We start from the raw sequence: 25848 nt of genomic DNA, 5'->3' as shown, positions 1-25848 counted from the left end.
CCAGCACCAGCACCAGCATACCACCATAGCCAGCGCACCGCCATAGTTTATGAGCACGGTTTTTGTATGCCGAACCAGAGATAGTGTTGAATGGCTCATAAATTCTCGTTTGGCAATTTGCTATAAACGGCCAGTTTACATTTTATGTTAAAGTGCAATAAAATTTAAAATAGGCGGCAATTAATTTCATACATTTTACCCAGGTGAGCCATACAACAGCAGTTAGGCAAACTTGTACAAATGAAATTGCAACTGTTATTGCAATTGCTATGGCAATTGCCACACTTCGTTGAAGAAGGAATTATACCGAACTACAATCAATAGTTATGAGCTGTTAATATATATATATATATATATATATGTATTTATATTATGCAATAACGCGCGTAAGGAACAAAATTGATTTCTTTTTTTCTTCCTCCTCTTTTTTTTTTAAATGACAGTTAAAAATATTTTTATAATACTCTGCTGGAATAGTCCCTTTGAACATTTCACCCCTAGTCAATAAAGTAATAGTCGCGTTAACACAAAAAAAAATTTTTTTTTTTTCTCTCAATTTTTATGAAATTTAGAAGTCTTTCTATCAGTTATTGCAGATATTTTATAAATGCCGTATACATATATATATATATCTATATGTAATTTTTTTTTTTTTTTCATTAAATAGTTGACATTTTTGTAGCCGTCAATACGGCGACAACGTCATTGCATTGAATTGATCCAATAAAATCTACTCAATCATTTTTTTCACAGATAAGTGAAAAGTTTTATTTGCTTTAGAGCGATTCTTGGATACCCGATATCCGAAACAAATACTAAGTAATCAGATCATAGCGATCAATGTAAACGGACGGTGTATACATTTTATAAACGAAGCTGAACTATAAAACTTTGGCTTTCGAAGGATTCAAATCTAGACCAGAATCTTAGTGAAAGGGTGCAGGGAGGCCTTATTTCATAAACAAATTAAAAAAATTGAAAGAAAATAAATTGGAACTCTCTAGCCTGGCCCGCTTCGCCTAATAACATTCTTAACCTATTTTTTGTCTTGTAAAAGGGTACCTTTTCTAAAGAACCTTTCATAATAAATGGGCCCACGTAGACAAAGATTCTAAATCCCTAAATAGTTTAATAAAAGTTGGAGCCATCTTATGCTTATTCGAATCTGATTCGAAACCTTGCGCTACTAAAAGATATATACAATTTTGGGTATCTCCGATACATACATTGGATTGTTACATTAGGAATGACAAAGTGATTATACCGTCCACTGTTGGTGGGGTAAAAAAATCTTCAACACTTATACGTATTGAAAAATTCACAAAAATCACTGATATAAAATCTCATGCAAACATATTTCTGTAAAGAACTAAGAACAAACTGTCAGTGATAAATGTCAAATTGCGAATATACGCATGCATGTATGAATGGATGCACGCTTATGTTCATTATTTGCCTTTTTTCGTTTTCTATTTCCCTCTCTGCCTCTGCCTCTGCCTGTGACTGTGTGCGTTTCCGAATTGTTGATCTGAATCCATATATAAAGTCCACTAGGACGTATAAGTGATTACTTTGTAATGAAATTTGCTTGTCATTCGCATTGCAACTTGTCGACTGTGTTGACGATGAAAGTTCATCAATTGGTTAATATAGAAACGGCACGTTTGTGTGTATCTGCGTTCAAACTATTTCTCTCATAAAAAACATGTTTACGTGTCGTGCGAAAGTCAAATAAAAACCAATGTTTGTTTTAAAGCAAATAACATTTTTAAATGCTTATCGCAAAAATGATGAAGAAAAGCTTTTTTTACTTAAACAGAAGAAAGAAGATTTTCTCAATGTTTCGTCCTTTTTGTGTGTTTATATGTATGCATATATCTGACGTATGCATTATATAAAGAATATTGATTAAAGAAGAGTCCGAGTAGGTAAGCAATCAAATCTGGATATATCTCTCTCCGTTCGTCTGGCCGTCTTACTCTGTAAATGTTATTTCCAGAAGCGAAGAACCTACGTCGAGCGAACGTCGATCTGCTCATATTTAATATTTAAGTATGAGAACTGATCTATCGAAAACCGCGCCTATATTGAAAAATCCATATTTTCGCAATGTGCACGAGCGGTTGCAATCTTGCTCTTTACTAGCCAAAGGTTCGCACTTCCTAACTATTTCAAAATCGATCTATTCGGAAAGCTTTCCTTTCCTTTTTACGAGTTGTATTGTATTAAGTTGTATTATATTAAAATCAGATCCTACCTTTACTTATTAAGACTCCTTCCTACATTTTTTCTATTTCATATCAAGTGAGGAAAACAGCATTCTTAGTGAACCAGACGACCATTTACTACTACATTATCACTATTATTTTTAAGAGTCTTTCGCATTTTATTTTTTAAGAAAAAAAAATTAAAACATTTCCTCCCCAAAAAAAAAATAAATAAATAAATAAATTAAGAAAAAAATCATGTCAACTGTGCCATTTAACTATAACTAGCTTATTATTATTGTTGTTGTTGTTTTGAAAAATGCTATAGTGGCTATAACAACATTAACTGTCGGTGCCATTTTAAACTAACAAAAGTAATTGGCTCGAGACCAAGCATTCATTCATCACTGTGGCGATGTGTTTGCTAAACTCAAAATTCAAAAGTTATTTTTTATTCTTCGAAGCCCTAAAGAAAAACACAAAGAAAAAAAAGAGTAGAAAAATGAATGAGCGAAGCTGCTATACACTGGTGTGATTGGATGCGTGTGCTAATGGTCTTTATGCTGTGTGAAATAGCCAGAACAGTTTATGCACACCCTCTGGGAGTACAGTGAAAATATTTTGTAAAAGCGAATGCAGTGCTACGCAGCAATGACCTAATCAAAACGGTTCTTGTAAATCGTTATATATATATATATATATATACGTGTGTGCACGTGTGAGCGGCGATGTGTATATACGTGAGCAGATTTTACGTGCGTTTGTATGTTTACATGGGCTAATTAAAAGAGTAACGGCAACTTTGTGCTTTAACAACTCTCAGCGACGCAAAGGTACATTCACATATATATATATGTACATATATATATATATATATGCATGCACACACTTACACACACACACACACAGAGAGATACACACACCCATCCATTAAGGTTCATGTACGTGGTTTTATCATCATCATTAACATCGTAATAGTGTATAACATACATTTGGCATCGAAACCAAGCAAAGCAAAAAGAAACCAAATTAATATATATATATATATATATAGAAAGGATAATTATAAATGAATGCGCATGTATGTAAGCGTACAAGCAGACAAATTTATGTGTGTCAGTATTGTCTCATTCATTGTTTGCTTGTATGCTTTAGTAATTGCCTTCTTAAGTACAAACATATCACCATTTATTACTGTTACTGCTTCGCTCGTTAGCTATTAATACATGTACATAAGACTGAACGTCGTATGCTCGTATTTGCTAATACGGAGCTGATAGCTGTTATCTAAAGTCTCAAAGGCTTCACCAACATAAAATGTCAACTCGTCGTATTAGACGAAAAGAACGGACGGAAGCACTTTTTATCTCCAGGCAATTCTTAAGCAACCGTTAACGTATGAAAAATGAAAATCGTTAAGCTTTTCATAGTCGACGATAAGAAAGGTCGAGAAAGACCTAGTTTGCCGTTTCAGCTGCTAAGTGCAGAAACAAGCGCCAAGAACGCACCTTGCACTCGATTCTCGACTAATTTAGAGATCTACTTAATTTAATTAATTTTTTATATTCCCTGCCCTATAAAAGTTTACACAAACATATATTGGTTTCACTGGATGTGACAAATGCGATAGTAAACTTAGCGTATTCTTATCTATGTCACGGTCTTAAAAAGGTAATAATTAGAAGAGAAGAAGATAACTACAACTAGGATGCACGTAGATGCGAAAGTACATATACATGCGTACACACAATGAAAATATATAAATTGAGATTTTGTGTAACTCTAATATGTACTCGTACAAGGGTACAGAAGCCATCCACAAAGTGGCACACACCCCCCGCTCATACTAAATGTGCAATACTTGTTTAATAATCCCCGTAGAAATATTACAAAAGCATCCATTGACTGCTTCTACACTAGAATCCGAAACACTATCAAGCACCATCAAGTAGAAAACAACTTGAAATACTTCATGTTTAGCTCTTACATTTTATATTAAATGAATTTCTTTTCTTTTTTTTTGTTTACGAGACAAACTTTTAAATTGAAAATTAAATTATTACTTCAACAACTAAAGGAAAAAATTTTATAAATTAAATATATCGCATGTTTCGTCTTCAATATCTGGACATGAAAAAAATTCCGACAATTGTCGCAAAAACTCTTACGTCCTTATGTCCATAGATCAGACACGTGGAGCACAGGCAGTCGTGAGTTGATCCAAAGCCCTCATACAACTGGCAAAGCAAAAGCGAGGAATTTTAAACGGGTTTGCAGTATCGAAGAAGAATTATTCAAAAGTTTGGCGCAAATTCTTTGAACCAACACCGAGCAATAAAAATTAATTTCATGAACATGCATCCACACGGGCGTTTTGAAGACGCTATAAAGCTATATGTCTTTTTGATCAGCATCAAATTCTGAATCGATCTGCTTGCACCTCTATGAGGTAAACATTATTCTGGCCACAAAAACTAGACTATCGTGTGGGAATTCGTGCAGTTACATTGAAAGTTCTTCGAGGCAGAGTGGTACTAACAATGGGTCAAATCAGTCGACCACCACACGCTTTTTCGCATCTGGGCTTTTTCGCTAATTGCTCGCAATACACACCCAATAACAGAGTCCAGAGAGTATGTTGTACGAAAAAAGGACAAAAATCAGCCACACCTATTCAGCATTATAGAGGGTGAACATGTAGTCTTTCATTTTTATACAATTTTTCTTTTTAATTTTTGGATAAAGATGGTGGGTATAAAATAAAAGATTCGAACACAGACACATATAATTTTCCAACTTGTTATAAATGAGTTCCTCCTATGTTCCTGGTTTTGAGTTTCGCATTTCGCATACTTTCTTCCACAAATTTGCTTCAACTTGCCTTTCCATTGACATATTAAAGTTGGCTTAAAAATATTTACAGACATTTGTCGAATTTATACGATCTTGTTAGGTAACACTTGCTGAATTGTGTGTGACAGAGACATTTATCACTTGGAACAAATTTTCTTTTATGTAAGTTTTACAATAATAAATGAATTTTTCAAGAAAACTCCTTACATAATATCTTTCTACTTTTTTTCTGTGCCGTGCACTGTGAGAATTTATTAAATATTCAAAAAAAAAAAACAGTTTTAATATTGATTATTAGCTCACGAAAGGGATCCGATGTACGACGAGCGAAACAGATAAGAGCACTGTACTCGATTTAAACTTTTTGGTGTGGGAAGAGCGTTTCGTTTGTACTCAGTTGTGAGTAGAGTGAGACACAAATTGGACCAATCTGAATCAGATTATTAAGGAAGACATTTGGTTTTCATCCTTTCTTAAATTGTACTAGTTTTCGCCACTACAAGAGGCTTTTTTCCTTCCTTCTGGCATCGTGGGAATAAATAAATCTTTTAAATTATTTTTCAAATTTAAAATCATTGTTCTCTCTATTGTTGGCATTGAATTAGTAAAAATTCTAGTTCGTAGGACAAGGACTTTCCAGTTTAGGTTGTGACATTCTTCCCTCTTCGCAGAAGAACGTTATAAAATGTATTTTTTTACACATTTCCTAACTTTTCCAACTAATTTCAATATTCATAAGATCTTCTACACAAAATGTTATCACGAGAAATATTTAGCTAAAGGGGTTTCCTGCTCGTTATGTGTAATGAAACTTTTACAATTTACCGAAACACTTTGAATTGACGGTAACTGCTCAAGTAATTATATGCCATAAACATAGATTTCCTAACATCACTTAAAAAAGAAAAAAAAAAAACGTTTATTGAATTTCAGTTCTCATCCTTGCTTTTAAAATATTTTGTACTACTTCTTTTTTGTAAAGACAACGCGTCATTTAAAATTCAATGGGCAGATGAATCGATTTAGATTTCGGTTGATCTTAAAGTTCCTCTTATCTAAGCCCATAAATGCGAACGAATAACGAAAGCCTGATAATTTAATGCGCGAATGAGCGAATGTCGCCATGAAAGTTACTTTAGGTTGAGGAAGGAGCTGTACTAAGCAACAAATACAATGACATTAAGAATACTGCGAGATGTTATCTAATAGAAATCTCATGCGCTAATGGCTCTTTAGTAAAACATATATTAGATAACATTTCCGAGTTAGAAAACACATACAATCTTATCTATAAAGTAAAATAAAAGATAGCGAACAATAATAGCTTTATGCACTTATAAATAGAAAATATTGGAAACCTGTGCTCTAAAGCATTAATTAACTCAAGAAATTGTTGTAATTCCCACGTTCTTCGTAACACCGTAAAAGCAATTACAATAATACGAGTAAAGACACAAGAGCATGATGAAATGATAGTAAATTCAAAATGTCTGTTGTTCTTGTTGAAACAAACATTAGCCAATTAGCATCAACATGAATGATACGAAGCGACTGTCGTCATATATCTGCTTAGTGAAGGAAAAAAGTTTATGACGCATCTTGTGCGCCCGTCATCTTCAAACGGTTGTTGGTTCGTTATAAGTATCCTGGCTTTACGCATACTAGATAGTGTCAATGGGTGTGTACATGTCACATTTGTAGACGGGGCTTGTCAGCCGATAAACAACAATCTACGTATCGTGTGATTAGTCAGCTATCGCAAGTATTTAAAGCGATTTGTAAATTATCTGGTATCGACTATAAATTGTGAGAATCTGCAGTGGCATCAAAGAAACAGTATAACTAATGCAATCATAAATATTTAGAGCGTTTCATTTACTCCGGTCGTCGTTTTCCGCATTATTGCATAACTACGCTTCTCGCCACGTTGTTTGGCATTTTATTAAAGGTACATATATTAGCGATATCCAGTGCTTCTTGTTTGTCCGAAAATCAAGCTGCACCAATTGAATTCAAACGCTGCAAATTGATCGGTAAAGCACTTGCGACTGTATTGAAATAGAAACATAATGAGACAAATGCGGCGGTTCATGCAAAATGCGAGATTATTCACGTATCGCAAAAGGACAGAAGACCTAACGAGATGTTGACGAAGCATTATTACAAGATGGACCGTAGAGTGCAGAGAATCGCTAGGATGCGAATATAGTTTTCTTTTGCTTCTTTGCATATTCACGAAACTTGCAAGCAAAACATTAAAATTAATCTACCACTTAGCTAACAATGGTGCAGCAATGTCAGAGTTGCTATCAGTGCAAGTATGGAACATGACTTTCGGATTTAATTTAGACTGACATGTAACTACAATTCTCAAATAAACTAAATAATTGCTTACAGTAAAGACATTTAGTAAAATGATATTTTCTTTACGTATATTTTGAGAATCTAGCAAAACCCATTGGCTTAAATAAGAAATTTCTGTAGAAATTTTTAATTTATACATTCATCATAATATGTAGAGAAAAATCTCTTCTTGAATATTAAAGAGCAATAGCACTATAAATTACCATATGGTCCATCTGTATACACTTCGCACAAGTGCTGCTTATATACGACGAACAGCAGAATGTAAGCAGAACACGATAATCAAGTTTAACGGACAATGAAATGCAACGACAAACGTTAATTGGACGAAACTATATTTGGATAGAAGAGCGAAAATAAATTTACTCCAAATGAAGTTATTTGCAAAAAAAAAAACCCAAGGAAATAAATCAAAAAAAAAAAAACCTTTCATTATAATCTGCATGCCGTTCCTTATGGCGTCATGGCGTCGATTCATTTTTCAACCTTCCAAGGCGCGTCATTCTTGTTGTCATTGTCCTCATAAAAGTTGTGGGCATTACATCTGAATGGACCGGAGATTTTCCTTTTTCATTCTTTTTCCCTTTTTGATTTTTCTACTCATCATCGCCATTGCCGTTAACAGCATGCACATCACCATTGATGCCGTCACCTACATAATTACCGCAATACCTTTCTTGGCATAAATTTCTGATCCTCTGAAATTGTTGGTCATGATAATGTACTCCTGACGATGTTGCTGGTAACGCTGCTATTTAACAAACTTACATATAATGCGTTTACGTTCTGTATTAATATTATTAAGTGGTAAACAACATGTCAGCAGATTTTTATCAACAACAACATCTTTCGGCCAACAATGCGTGAATTATTTCTTTACTTTTTTTGTCTTTAAGTTTTCCACTTACTTTTTTACGTACCGAAGTAGTAGTAGGTGAGTGAACAATGCGAGTGCCTTACAAGAGAGACAATGGCATGCTGTTGTTGATAGCCTTTAAATTCATCAATATATTCACAATTTATTTCCTTATTACGCGAAACATTCTTTATTAGCAATCTTCCGGATACCATGGAATAAAAAACAACAAAAAAGTAAACACGCGCAAGCTTTTCAGTCTGAGGTTTATTTCTGTCATACTCTGCACGTAAATCAAATCCATTGTTTTGCTTTTCTTTGGCATATCATCTCATCGAAAAATAAAAAATTGATTTTATTTTTTTCAAAGCTTGCTCTTTAGGACTTTATTGTTAAGTGAACTTGTTAAACAAACTGACTTATTAAACGAAAAATAATGAAAAATGAACAAAAATTTGATGGAGTAGATGTGAATGTGTACTGTGTTAAATGATAAGTGACAACATTTCAACAGTGTTCCCTTATGCGAGACGCAAATAGATTTATGGGGCGCCGCCTGAGGTTACAGTAGATGTAATATAATATCGGACAAACAGTTTCTGCAAAGAAATTCATGCGTTCAATAATCGTTTAACGTCTCGACAACTCAGACCACTACCTTCCATTAGCATTTTTTTATTTCTTACAATGAAAAGATTTGCAAGACAGAACACTGCATGAGTTCTCTAGAATGTCTTTAACTGAAACAAGAAGCAAGAAAGGACAAACAGTATAAATACACACCAAAGGCCTAGTAAGGAGCTTATCAGCGCTACTGATAGTGTTTGTTCGCTGCGGCGGAACAACTTCAATGGATTGAAGTAAAGGCACCCTCTCTTCTGATATTCATTCTTAGAGAATACTAAGAGCCGCTCTTCCTAGGTCGACCTAAACCTGACTTTATTGTGCTATGGTAAGTAATCTCATCATCTCATTGCAAAACGTATGTGAGCGATTTTTGCCTTTAGGTCGTACGTTTATTTCGGTAGAATATAATCAGAGAACAAATAATTTCAGATGGATTTCCATTATTAGATAGGCATTATATATAATTTATAACAAATAAACACAAAAAAAAAAGTATAATTAAAATATAAAATGAAAAAAGATTTAATTTCGCTTCACATTCTGTGAAATTAATTTGCTGCAAGTCAACTTATCATCATGTGGTCTGCGTTCTGTGTAGTAATAATAATCATTTGCAATTATAGTTACATCTATATAAGGATGAGCTTATTGAACCTGAAATAATGTACATATAATATTACTTTATATGAACCTTCCCTCCCATATGCACGAATGTCTAAAAACACTGACTGGTAAACTAAATGGCGGAAGCAAAAGTAGCTTAAAAATTGTATTTATGAATACACTCATGTAATATAATGAGCCGACATGTTCATAGATATTTACGTAGAGCTTTCGGCTAAATACTATAGTTTCTCACCACCACTACCACTAACAACAAATGGCTGCCGATGTACACACGCAACGCTTTATTTGCCCACACTTAGTTTAAATGGCCTTCTTTATGATAAATTACGACTGCTCATATACCTGCTGTATGTGCTCTATGTGCTCCATGTGCTGTACATGTAGAGGTTACATTATGAATATATATGTATGTATGCATATATATATATATATATATATATATATGTATAAATAATATAAATATGTAAGTGGGCAGGCAAAGTGCTTTAAGCCACTGCAGAGAGACGTGCACCTAACCGAGACTAGACAGAAAAGAACTTGTTATACACGTGCGCTTGTAAATGTGCGACAATTTTGCTGCATAATACTGTAAGCTTATAAAGACTCATTATAATATTTGGCCTGGCTGTTGGTTATATGTTGATAGTCAAATAAATAAGCGAGAAATTTCGTTGGTTGTATTAGTGTTTTGAATACAATTTATTCTGGCTTGTGTGTATGTGTGCTTAGTTTGCTTTTGGTTTTCTCTTTCATTTTTTTTTCTTTTTTTTTTTTTATTCATTTATTTATTTATAATGCTTTTTAGATTTGATCTCAATTTAGTTAAATTTGATGGAAAATAAGTTTTGAAAATTGAACCTTGTTTAGGGTAATCGTAAGGTGTGCGAGAAGATGGATGATGGAAGAAGAAGAAAAAACATTAATAGGCTATTTGAAAAATTTCCATGACATAAATCTCTTTAGCAAACAAGAGACGACTTATTATTCAAAACCTTTTTCACTCTTCTCGCTTCATTTCGAAGAGCCCTTGTAACGAAAATAAGCCTAAAGGCAAAATGTTTATGTTAAACAAATTCACTCAATTAATTTCGTTGAATACGGCTCCAAGTTTACGAATGGACTGCAACGATGCTTTGTGCTAAAGTCATGAAGTAGGGAAGAGTGTTGAAATCTAATTTAGCAACGATTGACATCAATGAACGAAATTTATTGTTTTTATTAATTAACTAAAACATCGTGTTACTCTCCCCAACTCGTTTCGATGTAAGCAATTGTCTTCGCTTATACGCACTTTCATTTGAGAAAAATCACGTAGTTAAACAATTAACATAGCAAAGCGATCCCTTAACACTCACTTATATAACTTATAACGAAATCTAATGCTGACTTTGGTAAAATATTTGCTTCTTATTTATTTATATTGCTCCACATAAATTGATTGCTATGTGTATTGCTTTATTAGCAATCTCTATGTGACTGTGTTTATGCATGACTCTATTTATTATCGTCGGAATATTCATTTCACTTATAGAATGCCGTACACGTGCATCACCTTCTATACATTGTTTCAGTGTCAAATTGAGTTTGACTAAACAATCTTAAATCTTAATTGGTCGTAAATCCCAGACGTCTTCCTTTGCTTTATCTCTAAATTACTTTAGGGCAAATTTTTTCAAATGACTAATATGTCACATATCTACATAAAATACGTACAAATGTGTGCGTATATGTCTAACCGTATAAGCCTTAGACAATATCTTCCATTTAAGAGATCTAGAAGCGTTACATACCACAATAATTTGAAAATATTTTAATTTAATTGAAAACTCCTTTACATATATATATAAAAGGATTCGCTCGAATTTATCACCTTATACTCGTTTAGTGTGAAGCACACCTCTTTGTAAACTGCACTAATTGTGTGCCGTACAATATCCACTCACAAGAATTGGAGGTAGACCCACACCTTTTATTGCACGGATCGATTCAGAGCCACTTTCTTAACCTAAGGTTGTCTGTCAATCTACCGCCGATGCTTTGTTCAACCCACGGATCGCAATTTTCGAGACAGTTTAATCAAATTAGGATCGAATCACCTTTCCGCCCGTGGATTAATGTACGACAAGTATTAGGAAAGAATTTGAATAAATCAGCATAAATTTACATTTCTTCTACTGGAGTTGAAAGTTTATCTTCTCCTTCACGAATACCTGTTTCCGCTCCCATTTTTACTATGCTGTAAACACGAAAAATTTCCGATTTAGTGAAGAGAGGGACCTATTGTGATTCACTGTAAAAAACAGCATAACAATACAACAGAACATTACAGCAGAACAATACAAGACAAAATATTTTCGTTTTTCTTTATCACAAGCTCCTAACTGGTTTTTGGTGTTGGTTGCTTTGTTAAGTAAAAATAAATGTAGCAAAACGGCCATTTAGACAATCACTAAACTTATTGTGGACAATAATGTTGTAGCGAAAATCGAATGTTTGTTTAATTTTGCGGAAAGGGGACGTTCAAGCATTCGCAAAAGGAATGAAGGCAAGTAATGATTTGCTACGCTTTTTGCCCGTCAAAGTTTATTGTGTAGCCGGGGGGTTTGCGGACATTTTGTGGGAACGATTAATATTAGTTGAGGGAAAAATGTCGTTACATATTTTCAGCAATGTTCAAAAGCGTTTTCCTTATTTTTTTATTACCTTTATACACGTTGGTTTAACGATAACATGTCGCGTTGTGACCAAGTGACACCATTACTCTACCATCCTACAGCTGTTGGGAATTTTGGGCGAATAACTGAACCAAGTAATCTCTACGGAACTATGTGTCAAGTCAGTCTTACACTATTGGGATAATTCTGCGTGTAAGGTCCACTCTGTAACGTTGTAATGGGATTAAACTCTGTTACTGGAGCAGGTCCTCCGAATATCGGGCACATTCGAAAAAGAGAATTTCTTTTTTGATTATTTTAATATCCTATTCGGTTGCCGGCAAAACCGACCTGGAATAGCTGCTGCAACAACTCAATATTTTACGTCGGGTGTCTTCCTATCGCCATCCATGACATCCATTATCCACACTTTCTTCCTATAACAGTGTGTCTTTCTCCGGCCATCTCGCTATAAAACGGATCTAGGCACTTGCCTCTTATTCGTGTAGCTTCATCTACTTTGACTTGAGTGTTGAGCACATAGTCATCGCCTGCGACCCACTTTTTCACATAGGCAACCGTCAATCCTGTCATCAAAATAGCTTGGTTCGGTTTCTTTTAAGTGGTAATTCGTGGCCGCCATTTTTTAAAGTTGCTTTGCACTAATTGCAAAGATTTATGTAAAATGACAACAGGAAATTTACACTATTGTGAGCAATAGACAGCATAAGAAGAATATTACAATGAAATGTGTTGCAATGAAGAACGCAATTGATCAACAACACGACAATTTAGATAACTCCCAGGACAACGATTGTCACCTATAATAACAAAACTCTCTGTAAACCATAACTGAATTAAGAAATTTTTGAAAGGGTTTTAAATGCACATGCTATTGGTCTTGGTCTTTCTGCAAACATTTGAAAGCCTTCAATAGTTTAATATTAAATTTATTTAATTTAAAATTCTAAAGTAACCTCAAATATCACTCACCCACTCACTGAAATTTTGATAAAGTAATACGAAGAAGCAGAAAATTACTAACCAAAAAAGTCTCTCATCTATATGCATAGAAGTAAATAGTGCGGGACAACAAAAGCCGTTGTTTCTTGCCTAATGAGATTTTCTATGCAATTTGAAGGGAAAATATAAAAGTACAAAAACTAAATTGAAGATTGAAACCGTAACTACTTTACCCTTCTTACAGCGTTTTCTATGACGAAACTAAATATCAAAGATATTTTATTTATAGATTTATTTATTTATTTATTTTTTTTTTGTTTTGTTTTAAATCAAATCTAGTAAGATGGTATTATGTCAACAAACATTGAAAACAAAATGGCAAAAGCTCCGATGTGGTTAATTTTTAGCTCACACAAAAAATGCAATTCTAAAAAACGTAATTCCAAGAGCTTCTAGGAAAACGAAAAACTGAAATCGAAATTTTGGTAGTGTTGGCTTGAACTAGTGGGAAAACTACGTGTAACAACGTGGTATATAAATCGAAAAAAAAAAATCCTCACTATTTCAAAGCGTAAAAACAAAAAGAAGAAGAAGAAGAAAAAAAAAAAGGGAAAACAAAATTTGTGCTCGGTTTGCCATAAGTTGATGATGGACTGCGAGTGGTGTAAGTTGATTGTAGTGTTCTGCAGTAAAAACTGAAAGGAGAATTTTTTTTTGCGCACATTTTACACACAACAGATAATTCAACTAAAGCAAGCGGCGATTTCTCTCCTCTTGTTCTTTTATTATGTTTTTCCCTATCACTGCAAAGTGTCGGAGTGGATCTGAAAAGAATTTTCAGATTATGTAAATTTTCTAGTTGTGAAAGACAAACAAAAACAAGTTAAAAGAAAACAAAAAATTTCAAGAATTGTTGAATTTTAAATGAACCACTAAATAAATGCAATCAAGGCGTCTGTTATCAGTGGTTTTTATAGTTGTTGTTGTTGGTGTTCTTGTATTCTAAGAGCTTCTAACACACTTACTGCGCTGGCTGGCATGTCTGTTGGAAATTTCTATAGAGCGAATGTATATAAAACAGAAATATTTAATGCACTATTAATTATATGCTTTCGAAGTATACTAAACTTTAAGATTTTCCCCAATAGGTTCCCTTAAAAATTAATATTTACTTTGCGCTCAAATGCTTTATATTTTTAATTTTTCTTTTTATTTATTTTTCAAAAGATTACTATATACAAAGCAATACTTGCTTCGCTTACCACCAACCAACGAGGCATATATGCATTGAATGAACTACTGTTCCTCACAAAATCCATGAGATTTGTTTATCACATAACGAGAAGAAGAGCTCTGAAAATGTTTTGTGCTTAGGTATGGAAAACATTTAGATGATTAGAGCAATTCCAGACATCTATGTTTAACTAAACGTAGCTGGCTAGGCTAACTAATAGGTGAGCAACACCTCATAGAATACGTCATCCTAGGTTTTTCGGAAATCCATCCCTGCGTCTATTAATAAGAGCGGCAACGACATGCCTTCAATCAAGAATCATTTAGAATTTAAAAATTTAATTAGTGGCTCTTTCTATATTCGAATTTAATTAGCAAGCACAATCACCAATTGCTTTAATGGAGGTTATAGTTGAAGTCGAAAGAAGCCTACGCCGTTCGTATTAAGAAACATAAAATATTTCTGTCGATACCTCATGAATCTATATGAAAATACCTTCACCGTATGGTGTATGGACTAAACGCCGCCTATGCGCCGCCTAAGGAGTATGACAGGACTTGATAACAAGCTACGACACACGAACACGTTGAGAGGCCAAAAATTAGAGCTTAGCACAAGCTCTCAGAGACCCCCTACTACTCCTACACTTACAGCGACTATAAAATGAGACATAATTGTATTAATGAAAATTTATTAATAGGTATTCGGCTAAAGAACATGTTGTTTTCGATACATTTGCTTATTTGATTATAACAAGAACTTTTCCTCAACAACATTTCCATTCAAATGCTAAACAAACAAGGAAAAAGCCCTTAATGCTTGATAATCATATTACTGAGACTCACGTCCTGCTTTCTCTTTGTTGTTGTTGTTTTTTTTTTTTTTTAAGAAAGACAATATTTTGAAAAACCAAAAGGGTTCTACACAAGACACATTGTGGGTATAATCTCAACTAAGTAATCAATTTTATTGGCTGTCAAAACTGTGATTTGTTGTTAATGGTCTAATGCACATCAACGCCCCCTCGAATTGCTTGAAAATAAATTTACAGGCACCCTTTATAAAACGCAGAATTTCTCGAAGATTTCTTTATCTAATAATGCACTGAAGTTTTAAATACGGCTCGCAATCTTGCCAATAGAAGAACGACGACTGTCTGTATTTAAAGCGAAAACATAGCCAACCGAAGAAATCATTCTAATTAAAAATAGAAATAGAAACAATCGAACGATGCTACACATATGTGTTCATATCACCAGTTTGAACGTACTGCCAAATCAATACAATAAAGAAAATTTCTGCACTTGTGTATATAATACACATGAGAGCCACTTATCACTCATTTCGATAAAGTTTTTCAAACCGTTAGGATTTACTGGAGTGCGATTTCAAACAGTTCAAAATGAGCCTCAAAACAGTAGGAAACTACTGAAAATTGTTTGCTTGCACACTATCTCATACCGTAGCCTTTAGCACGTACTACATATTTAGGATGTAGTGGCGAGAAGACTATTTCCTTTTTATCGAATCTATTTCATTTCCTTTCTCCCGCTTTTCATTTTTTTCCTTTTTTTTCTTCTTTTGCTTCTTATTCGCTGTTGAGATTATAGACCAACAATTTTTGGGTTACGAAAAGGTATTGAGAGATAGATAAAAGTGGAAATAAAAAAAGAAAAATTTCTTTTTTGATTGAAGAAATAACTAAAGTACTCTATAATATTTGTGGCGTGGTGTGGTATGGGTATCCTACAGTGTCTAATATCAGATAATGTATGGTAGGCAGTGGTCGTAAAGACCAGCCCGAGGTCACATAAAAAGTTATACATTCTTGGCACACGGGATGCTTTCAGTTGATTTAACCATCGCTTGATTTATCTACTTATCAGTTGTTCGACTTTTCGTTGCTCGTCACGAGAAAATGGAGTCAATCTCTTGGCAAAGTCTTTGTAATTACTACAAATCTGAAGAAAATGAGAGAAACAAAAGTCAAAAGCAGGCTAGTTAAGGATATGCGCAATATTTATTCGCCAGTTGGTACGCTCGCCATTGGACAATACTTTCGAATGGTGATAAAGCGGTAGTGAGTATTCATAGCTTAAACCTGCAAAAGAACCTAGAAAATTGTCACTACGTCCTCCGACAAAGCGACTCATTTATTTACTTGGAAGAGTGCAGAGATCTAAAATTTGCCGAATTGAACAAGCTTTGGTCCTTAGGTCTTTCGAGCCTGGCCACTTGAAACAGAAAGAGAATTTGGCAGGACACTTTTAAAAAACGTTATAAAACTACAGGCAACACTTTGGAGAAGACAATGAGGTAACATGATGCTACAGATTCTACTACAACTACTACTCAAAACAACACAATTCTATAATTACAAAAGTTGCGATATCTTCTAATAAATATCAGTTATTAGTATATATATGTGTATAGCGTGCAACATATCCTTTTGTTTAACAGCCACACTTTAGAAAAATAAGAGATTTTATTTTTAATGTTGGGTGATGCGAGTTCGTCTTGAGAGGGATAGAACGTTTCGAGTTACTTTCGTTCAATTTATTCTTAATATAGCTGAAAACATTCCTGGTTTCAGCTTTCATTGTGTACTATACGTATAATATAATAGTATCGGTTCATTGGTTGCCTTTGGTTATTAAAAGAGTAGTGTTCTGGCCGTCGTGCCCTTCACACTCTGCCATTCTGCCCACGCCAAAGCTGTTAGTGTGAATATGTAACAGCGCAGCTATAAATTCAACTCATTTTCTTTTTTACCTCATTTTCGGCTTTAACAAAAGAAAAAACAAATAATCCGCCCGATATTGATAAATGAGTGCACAGTCCATATTAATGTATTGTCTGTAATATAATGTTATGTAATGTAATGTAGAGAATATATATGTGTGTAGTCGATCATTTCTTTTTAATTCGTTCGCTATTTAATGAAATCTCGCTCTATACGATGCAATTCATTTGGGATTAAGATAATACTTAAGATAGTCGTGTAAGCATACACACGTACTCAAGCGTACGTAAGTGTTTATGCGAAAAATATGTTATGTGCTTTAATTAACGTTTGTTAAAATACATTTCATTAGCAACTCCGTTGTGCTCGTTCATTAATAAACTATGTAAGTGTAATAAATAATTACACGTTGGTGATCGCGATTTATATTTCGTGAGTATATATATATATATATATATATGAGTATATATATAGATGTATATATTAGATGAGTCCTTTGAGAAAAATGTGATGAAAGTATTATTTTAAAATTCATTGGAAGGAAGAGCTATAACTTTTACCAATCAAAACAGAGGCGACACGAAGTAGTGACTAAATTTGGTTTAATCGGGTACTACCTAACCTTCTCGACAATTTTACTACGTTTGAACTCTTCATGCAATTACGATAAATTATACAGAGAAGTAGAAAAAATATCCATCAAATTTATGCTCGCAAGGAATATAACAATAAACAATAAATAAAGAATAAAGAATAAAGGAATAACAAATAGCGTTGGAAAAGCTCGATCTTCTAAAACAATAGGGGCGGGTGGGAGTACAACGTGGATCAACTATGGTAACTTAGAGAAGTAGAGAAAAAAATTACCTTATCGTACCTTATTTAACCTTTCAGTATTCACAAATTGAAATCATTGTACATATTGATGTGGATCCCCAAAGCCACCTCATAAAAATAGGAAAACGTTTACTCAGTCCTTCGATAATTGAAAGCATTTTAGCATTTCTTCCATATCCGTAGGTTGCAGAATAAAAACTTAAATATCTTTTCATCTTTCGTATTGATGTTTCGTTTGTTTATATTCATATCAAAGGAACGACGTATATTGAACGAATATATATTGTGATATAAGAGAATAGTGGAATATTCTGCAATGGTATAAAGAGGGTTCGCCATATGTTTGGCCTTGTTGCAGTAGTCGAACAAAAATCACTAAGGGAAGTTTTGTCACTTTTCGGAAAATCTTTTCTGTTTCAAATCGATGATGACACCAAATCATTAGGCAACTCTAATAACTCGAATTTTACATCGGACATCAGGTATAGATAAAAGATTATATTTTGTTTTTCCTGCGTTGGGTCTGTTGAAAATTGAATTAGAAATAAATTTGCTAAAACATAACTGCTACTAGTCGGACGGACAGATGGACGAGCGCACATGTACAAATCGCCTCAAAATGTCAAGCTGACCGAAAACTATGTAAATTTTATTGGGCCGTTAACACGCATTTCTAGGCGCTACAAAGAAAGAAACAAGAAAAAGAAAAGCAACAACAACAAAAGCCGTAGTGAGGATGAAAAAAAGACCATCGTACAAAAACTCTTTGCCCAATTATTTGGTCATGAATTTTCGCAAAAATTTTCATCGAACGAACAGATAAAAATGATAGCAGAAGAAGAAGAGGCGAGAAAGAAGGCAGAAGGCAGAAGGAAAAACACTTTCGGTAAGTTTTTGATATGTTCCAGAAACTCATTAAAAACGTTTTTGACACGTAAAAAAATGAAAGAAAGTTTTCACATTGAACTTAGTAAATATTTGCAGTTTACACTCACTCCGCACATTCCAAGAGTATTGAGTACATAAAAAAGCATATCCAAACAAACATGAAGTAATGTAATCAACTTGCGAAACTATACATATATAAATATATAAATATATGTATATATATAAATTTATATATTTATTTACGTATTGGAGGGACTAGAATGGTACGTGTCAGACTAACTATATGTTTGATGTATGTAATAAACTCCACATAACTTCCATTATATATACATGAAAGAGAATATCCCTGTTTCAAGCTTGAATAGTATAACGTTCCTCTAGACACCCTTTCTTATGGGAAATCCTTTAAGGCGGATATTAAAGTCAAATGGCTTTCTTTCGAGCTTGGCTTTAGAGTTCTTGATTTCCAAGGCCGGAAGTGAAACACATCATATACATGAGCTTGCAATTGAAATCATGGAATGAAATATTTATAATTAGATAAATAAATTTCGATTTTCATAGTAGTAAGTAATAGGTCTTGAGCCGGCTTGCTTAACGCAGCGGGTTCCAAGTCAGGCTATTTAAGAAAGTAACCTGCAGAAAATGGGATTAATCGCTACATGATCCCTCGATGAAGGGCGCAGCAATATTAAGCTGCAGTCTTTATATGCTATGCTATAAACCGGAGGATGGGGTTTCTCAGTAGATATGTGTACGAAACATACCTTACTTATAGGTTTAGTAAGAGAGTTAAATGAACAACATTAGCAACAACATTCGTATGATATACATAAACGTTTGTTGAACATAAGTTGAATTTCTTTTTTCTTTTCACAATTTATTTATTTTCTTAGCGTACCATTCTTCTTCTTTTATTTTAATGTTGATTAGCTTTTAAGCCTTAATGAATTACGTGATCATTTTGTGTATTAGCTTCTTCCAGTCACAAAATAAGGATAAAGAGGAGACAGAGTATGGGAAGTGCACACTAAAACTTTTTTGTTTCGTTTTATTTTATGTTACTGCAGTAATTATTGGTTTCTTTCGTGGCTGAGCAAAGTCTTTCAAGTACACATACCATTGTGCATATTTGTATTTGCACATTTCACACATTCTTAAAAAACTATGTGTATAGTTTCTCTTGGCAAACCTTATTAAATGTAAGGACCACTTCTACAACGTTCGGGTAGACCTTAATTACGAAAAATCCAAATTGAATGGAACTTCATGTTCGTGGTCTTTGCTCGGCAGGGTCTATTCTATCAGTTTCCGATTTGCCAATTCTTGTCAATTGCTAAAGAATAGTCCAAGAGCCGAGGCAAAATTTATTGTTATATAAAGCATTAAGGAATTTGCATGCAGCGAAGTACGTCACTTAATGTGTTTAATGATTTTTATTATCCCCAACTCGTCGTCGAGACTCGGCCTACGATATTTTTCAAAACATGACTTAAAAGAAAGTGTTTATGCAAAGACCATTTCGATCTATATCGATACTATGACGTGCAAGAAAAAAAAATTGTGACTATCACGAAAAGCGAAAGGTAAAAGAAGGTATATTTCTGACTTCCACATCTTCTATGTCTACGTACTTTTGATTAAGAAAACTTTAAAGTCTGTGTAACAAAGTCTGTGGCAAACTGTTCCAAACGGTAGACATTTATTCATCATATGCTGTGTGTGTTTATCATATGCTGCATTGTTCTCATATCGACACCTACATTATCCATTAGACCAATCAACCTACAACTGCAATTTGAGTTTCCTTATTTCGCATTTCGCGTTCTATGTGCCCGCAACAAAGCCATTCTTATAACAATCAAACCCTTAACACCTTTCCTTACTTACCATGGCAACAGCAAGCCTACCTTCAATATCTCCAACCTCCATTAAAATGCATTAATACCGCATTTATAATAAATTCTCTGTTCCCAATGACTTTTATAAAATAATTTTTAACGCAACTTAAGTATCGTGTAGCGTCCTTCGCACAACTTCGACCATCCGTATTTTGCACCTAATTAGTTATTATTGTATTTTTCTCTTTCTCTGTGTCTTCTCCTAAATCTGTATTAATGTGTTTTCTATGTTTTGTATTTGCTACTGCCTCCATTATCTATCATGTGTGCGTGCTTATGCTTACTTACGTTATCTGTTTGTTTCTATATTTTATTTGCATGTTACATTTTATTTAAAATTATATTTGTTTATGTTCTGTTTGATTTTAATTACTTAAAATTCTCTTGATTACTTTAACTAGAACCAATTAATGCTAGAACACTTCCAATTTCAAGTTAAAAGTGCAAAGTTGTTGTTAAGTTTATTTGATGCCTTATGAACGTCATAAAGGATTTCTTCACTTTTCGAGAGAAACTACTACAGATATTGGAAAAAAAGAAGCCATATATACCAGGGGCTTTAACCACTTACTTGGGCTAGCGAAAATTCTTTCGAAGTGTAAAATATTTTCCTTATCAAAATGATCACATAATCATCAAGACTTGCAGAAAACAGAAAATTAAACACAAATTCTTCAACGAATTGTACGGACAAGAAGGATTACTGATATTGCAAAAACAAAAACACTTAAAAGGCTTGACTGTAAGTTTTTTCCGCATTTGCCCTCGGTATGCAGTAGAAAACGTTACGTACTTTTTATTTTCTCCTATTTATTAACATTTTGACATTCTCCGAAACTATAATGGTCTGCGTGATTCACGAAGGGCTTGGCTTGCTTTCAATTCGTACTAAGCTGAAAAAAAAAAAACTCTTTTTAATTGCTTCACCCTTTTTTTCTTTACTCAGCTCTCTTCTTCTTTCTTTGCATACCAAACATTTTTCCAGAGCGCCTACATTGCTGCGTAGGATTGGAAGTAAAAATCAGGAAAATAATCGGAAAAATGTGTCCAGTTCTTCTCTCTTTATAACCCCTTTTGTCTGTTCTGGGAAAAGTTTTAATGATAGATTTTTGCTATTTTTCTTATACTTTCGTCTTTTAATTGAGTTGGCAATGCAAAGCATGACAACACAACTTTCATTTGATATAGATTTTCTATAACTTGGTTAGATATTGAAATGGAAAATAGAGATACGCAGGAAGATTACATTTGGCTGTGTGAGAGTCGTGGTACGTGTGTAAATTTTCTTCCTTTTGGAAGAAAGGGCTTTCTCAGTTTATGCTGTATATGGTGACCTTTGAGCGAGTGGGTCCATATCTAATATCAACTTGCGTACTAGAACTTGGAATGATTTCATCACATTTGAACCCGATATGTTATATACGCCGGCGTACCTACATCGACTCAGAGTATGTTGTTGGTCGTACGCACTTTGTAGGGCCTCAAAAGCTTTTTCTCCAAGTATTGGAAACATTTCGAAAGAATTGACATACCTCGAGAATGTCTTGGCAGTGTGTGTTAACAAATAGATAAATAATGGCGCCCACGACGCTAATGAAATAACTATTAATTTGTCCCGTTGTTGTGTAAGGTTAACAGCAGTCCATTGTAGAAATAGATTAAGGATTTTATTATCGATTTGGTTTTAAAATCGGCACTACCGGCCCTGAAGTTGACTTTACTACCTTTAGATAATCGTTAGTTAATCAACATTGGGTTCCTTTGCCGTTATATATAGTAAGTGTGCAAGTACTTGCACGTTGCTGTATTGCGACAAGGAGTAGTTGGATTTTATTAAAATCTATTTGATGTCCATGGAAAATGAGCAATAATTTGAACATTATCAGGAACATATGAAAATTGTTTTATCGTTTCTCATACATAAAGACAATAATAAACCTTGTGATTGTCCTTCGGAAAGGTCAGTCAATAATGCAATAATAACAACAATTTACTATTTTTTATTGATTTACTACATGTGTAAGAGAAAGCACGTAGTTTCATTGTGAGCTTACCCATTATGGAATGGTGCCCATTAAGTGATGTAAACTTGTACTCTTTTTATGGAATTTTTAGTTTGATTTCAACTGTTCTTCGAAACGCAACGTTTGCAAGTATTAAAGGGGAAAAAAATAAAATTTAACAATAATGTCCGACGATGAAAGTGTAAGTTTGTGTTAATAGGAAAATGTTATGAGAATGAAAATATAAATGTGTTCATCATTGATATTATCTGACTATAAAATATATGGCTAATAAGTTGACAAGCAAATGATTGCGTAATCATATGTGATTTAGTTAAAACTTCTATAACAGTTAGATGAGATAGCGAGCATGTCTTTCTATATAATATTTATGTCGTCGGTGGCTCCGTCATTAATTCCTACCATGTCTGAAAGGTCATGTAGGCCTTTATGGAACAGTATACATACGAAAAAATATATCGATATATAGTGTAGTGTAGAGTGTAAATATGTTTTATATGATTCCTTAATGAGTAAGCGACAAATAAAGCTCCATGGCTCGCTGTCATCATAGCTAAGAAATCGCGTCGACGTGATATCGAAAGCTATGTGCTTTTGCACGGCTTGCAAAAGGCAATATGCGACAGTCGATTACATTTATACGTAAGGGATCAATATTTTCGATTTTCAGTTTAGATGCACAACTCAACTCTTGGTGTTGCTTTAGTAAGAACTCCGCATATTAGCAGTTGAACGAACACTATTGCTCCACTATATTCAACTCATCAATACTTTCGCCTACACATTGCACTTAATTTGATTAACAGTTCTGCGAACTAGATTGCGTGCAGATAGTATGTTTTATCTAAAATTTTGAATTGTTTCCTAAACCCCTTGAATCTCTCGAAAGTTTTGTGGAATATTCAAACAGTTTTAAGTCCATCAAGGGTGAATTTTCCATGTGATTATAGGAAGGAATTATATGAGCTGTCTTCAACTAGTCGAAAGAGGAAGAAGCAGGGTCGAAATCACGCCTGCGCCGAACATACAGCGTCAGACAGGCAGGCGACTTGATGCATGCTCGAATTGAATTAGATATGACCCTGACGCAGGCAACACATATTAATTACACATATTTTCATTCAGTATAATTAATATCCGTATAAAGTTCATGATGCAGGTTGTACTTCAGTATGAAAAAATTGATAAATAATTTAAATTCTCTTATGGCTACACTTTCCAGTACATAAGCAGAGATCCGTATTCGCTGGAGGCGAAACTTATTAATAAATCGCAGCGGGAACTGGAAGATGGAACTGAAAAGGATCCTTTAACAAAATTACGGTTATTATGCTTGACACGTGGCGCTCGTGGTATCGTGGGTCTGGGAAGGTATAACTTTGCATAAGCACTACATTAACATTTCATGTATTTACGTAAAGCAACTACAGGGTCTTTCGGATTATGGACGATGATGGTAGTAAAACATTAAATGTAGAGGAATTTTCAGACGGCATAAAAGAATGTGGATTAAATGAACTCACTGAGGAAGAAATTGAAGGCTTGTTTTCAAGGTATGCACACATATATGCCTAACGTAGTTTTGAAAAGAAAAAAGAAAAGGCAAAACTTCTACACTTTTATGTTTAAGTTTCGACGAAGACGGCAGCGGCACTATAGATATGACAGAGTTTTTATTGAAACTACGGGTAAAAGTGATTGAATGTAAAAATGCTTCGTTAACCCCTTTTAACGTTTTGTTTATGTTGATTATTGCAGCCACCATTGCCTCAATGTCGTCTAGACATTATTGATCAGGCTTTCATGAAAATGGATAAAAACGAAGACAACTTTATTACAGTGGACGACTTGAAAAATGTTTATTCGGTAAGAGAGCATCCAAAGTACCAAAGCGGGGAAAAAACTGAGCAAGAATTGCTTACGGAATTTTTGAACAGTTTTGAAGGTAATCGTGGCAATAACGACGGCACTGTAAGTATAAATTTTTGTACTATAAACAGAAATGTGTGCTTTATTCATCTATTTTTGGCTAAACATTTTCCCCTCCCCTCTCTTTGCAATGTTACTTCGAAATAGATAACCAAGGAGGAATTTGTTAATTATTACGCCGCGATAAGTGCATCCATTGACAATAATATGTATTTCGATTTGATGATGCGGCGAGCCTTCGCTTTATAATTTGATTTTGAATTAAAGATCGCCTTTAACATATATAAAAAAGTAATTTTGCCTTTTTAAGTGAAATTTTTCTAAGAGCAAATAAAAAATTGCAATCACAATCACTATAAACTCTAAGCGATGGAATGTTTGATTTTCAGTATTACTTAGGACTTTAAATGGGCTGACAAGTGATAGCGCGGCACAGCAGTGCAGTTTGTCTTTTAGATGACTATAGTGAAGGCTACGTTACGACATATAAAGACACAATGAGGTGGACTATCATTCTTTTTTTTTTTGTGCGTTCTCTTCTTTCATCCTCTACGGCTTTACAACAGTTAGATCAAGAAGCCAAAAGCAACAAGGTGCAAGAATTCTTCCGTAAATGAATCTTCCGTGCAAAAATATCTGGACAATTTACTTTGCACGAGATTAGACATATAAAGCATAAAAGCATTGAGCTTCGAAACGATGCTCGATAAAAGACGTATAACGTTCCGTAACACAGCACCGCTTATATCGGGGGCTCAAATGCCATGCAAGCCGAGTAAGTAATCTGTAAACATCAAACAAATCCCGAACGGTCTTGGGTAGGTCAGAGTCTCCTGCAGTCAAAACCGAATAATAACAAAACTTACTCGAGTTTAGCGGCTTCCTCAAGCTACTTACTTAAGTGTTCATTCTTTAAAAACCTGTGTCACATTTGGATTAATGGGCGGAAAAAGCTTTGCTAGAAAGAATTTGTATTCTATGCAATGAAATTGAAATGAAATGTTCTCAGCATAAAAATAAACCTAATAGGTAAGCAATTCTAACTGAAATATGCTGAAATTTTCGAAAGCTAATACGAGCTAGAGATTATTAATTATATTAAATAATTCTCAATAGTCTTACCATTATAAAACAACAACAT

The 25848-nt window shown here is 34.0% G+C and overlaps 2 protein-coding genes across 4 annotated transcripts in view; one reads left to right on the top strand and one right to left on the bottom strand.

Annotated features, from left to right (window-relative positions):
* Positions 1-25848, bottom strand: part of LOC119634406 — a 104409-nt gene that overhangs the window by 66044 nt on the left and 12517 nt on the right. The gene's annotated exons all lie outside the window — the stretch shown is intronic.
* Positions 22879-24956, top strand: LOC119634409 (calcyphosin-like protein). Of its 3 annotated transcripts, XM_038028553.1 has the most exons (6): positions 22879-22959; positions 24001-24149; positions 24209-24331; positions 24409-24466; positions 24537-24749; positions 24855-24956. In XM_038028553.1, the coding sequence occupies exons 1-6, from the start codon at positions 22942-22944 to the stop codon at positions 24954-24956; spliced, it is 663 nt and encodes a 220-aa protein (XP_037884481.1). In that variant the 5' UTR covers positions 22879-22941. The 3 variants fall into 3 exon arrangements, with proteins under 3 accessions (XP_037884481.1, XP_037884480.1, XP_037884482.1); XM_038028552.1 differs by having other exon boundaries at positions 24537-24910; XM_038028554.1 differs by lacking the exon at positions 22879-22959 and adding an exon at positions 23921-23937 and having other exon boundaries at positions 24537-24910.

Source organism: Glossina fuscipes, unplaced genomic scaffold, assembly GCF_014805625.2.
Source record: "Glossina fuscipes isolate IAEA_lab_2018 unplaced genomic scaffold, Yale_Gfus_2 3, whole genome shotgun sequence".
Taxonomy (NCBI): domain Eukaryota; kingdom Metazoa; phylum Arthropoda; class Insecta; order Diptera; family Glossinidae; genus Glossina; species Glossina fuscipes.
The sequence above is the reverse complement of the archived record's forward strand: the minus strand, read 5'-3'. Positions and strand labels throughout refer to the sequence as shown.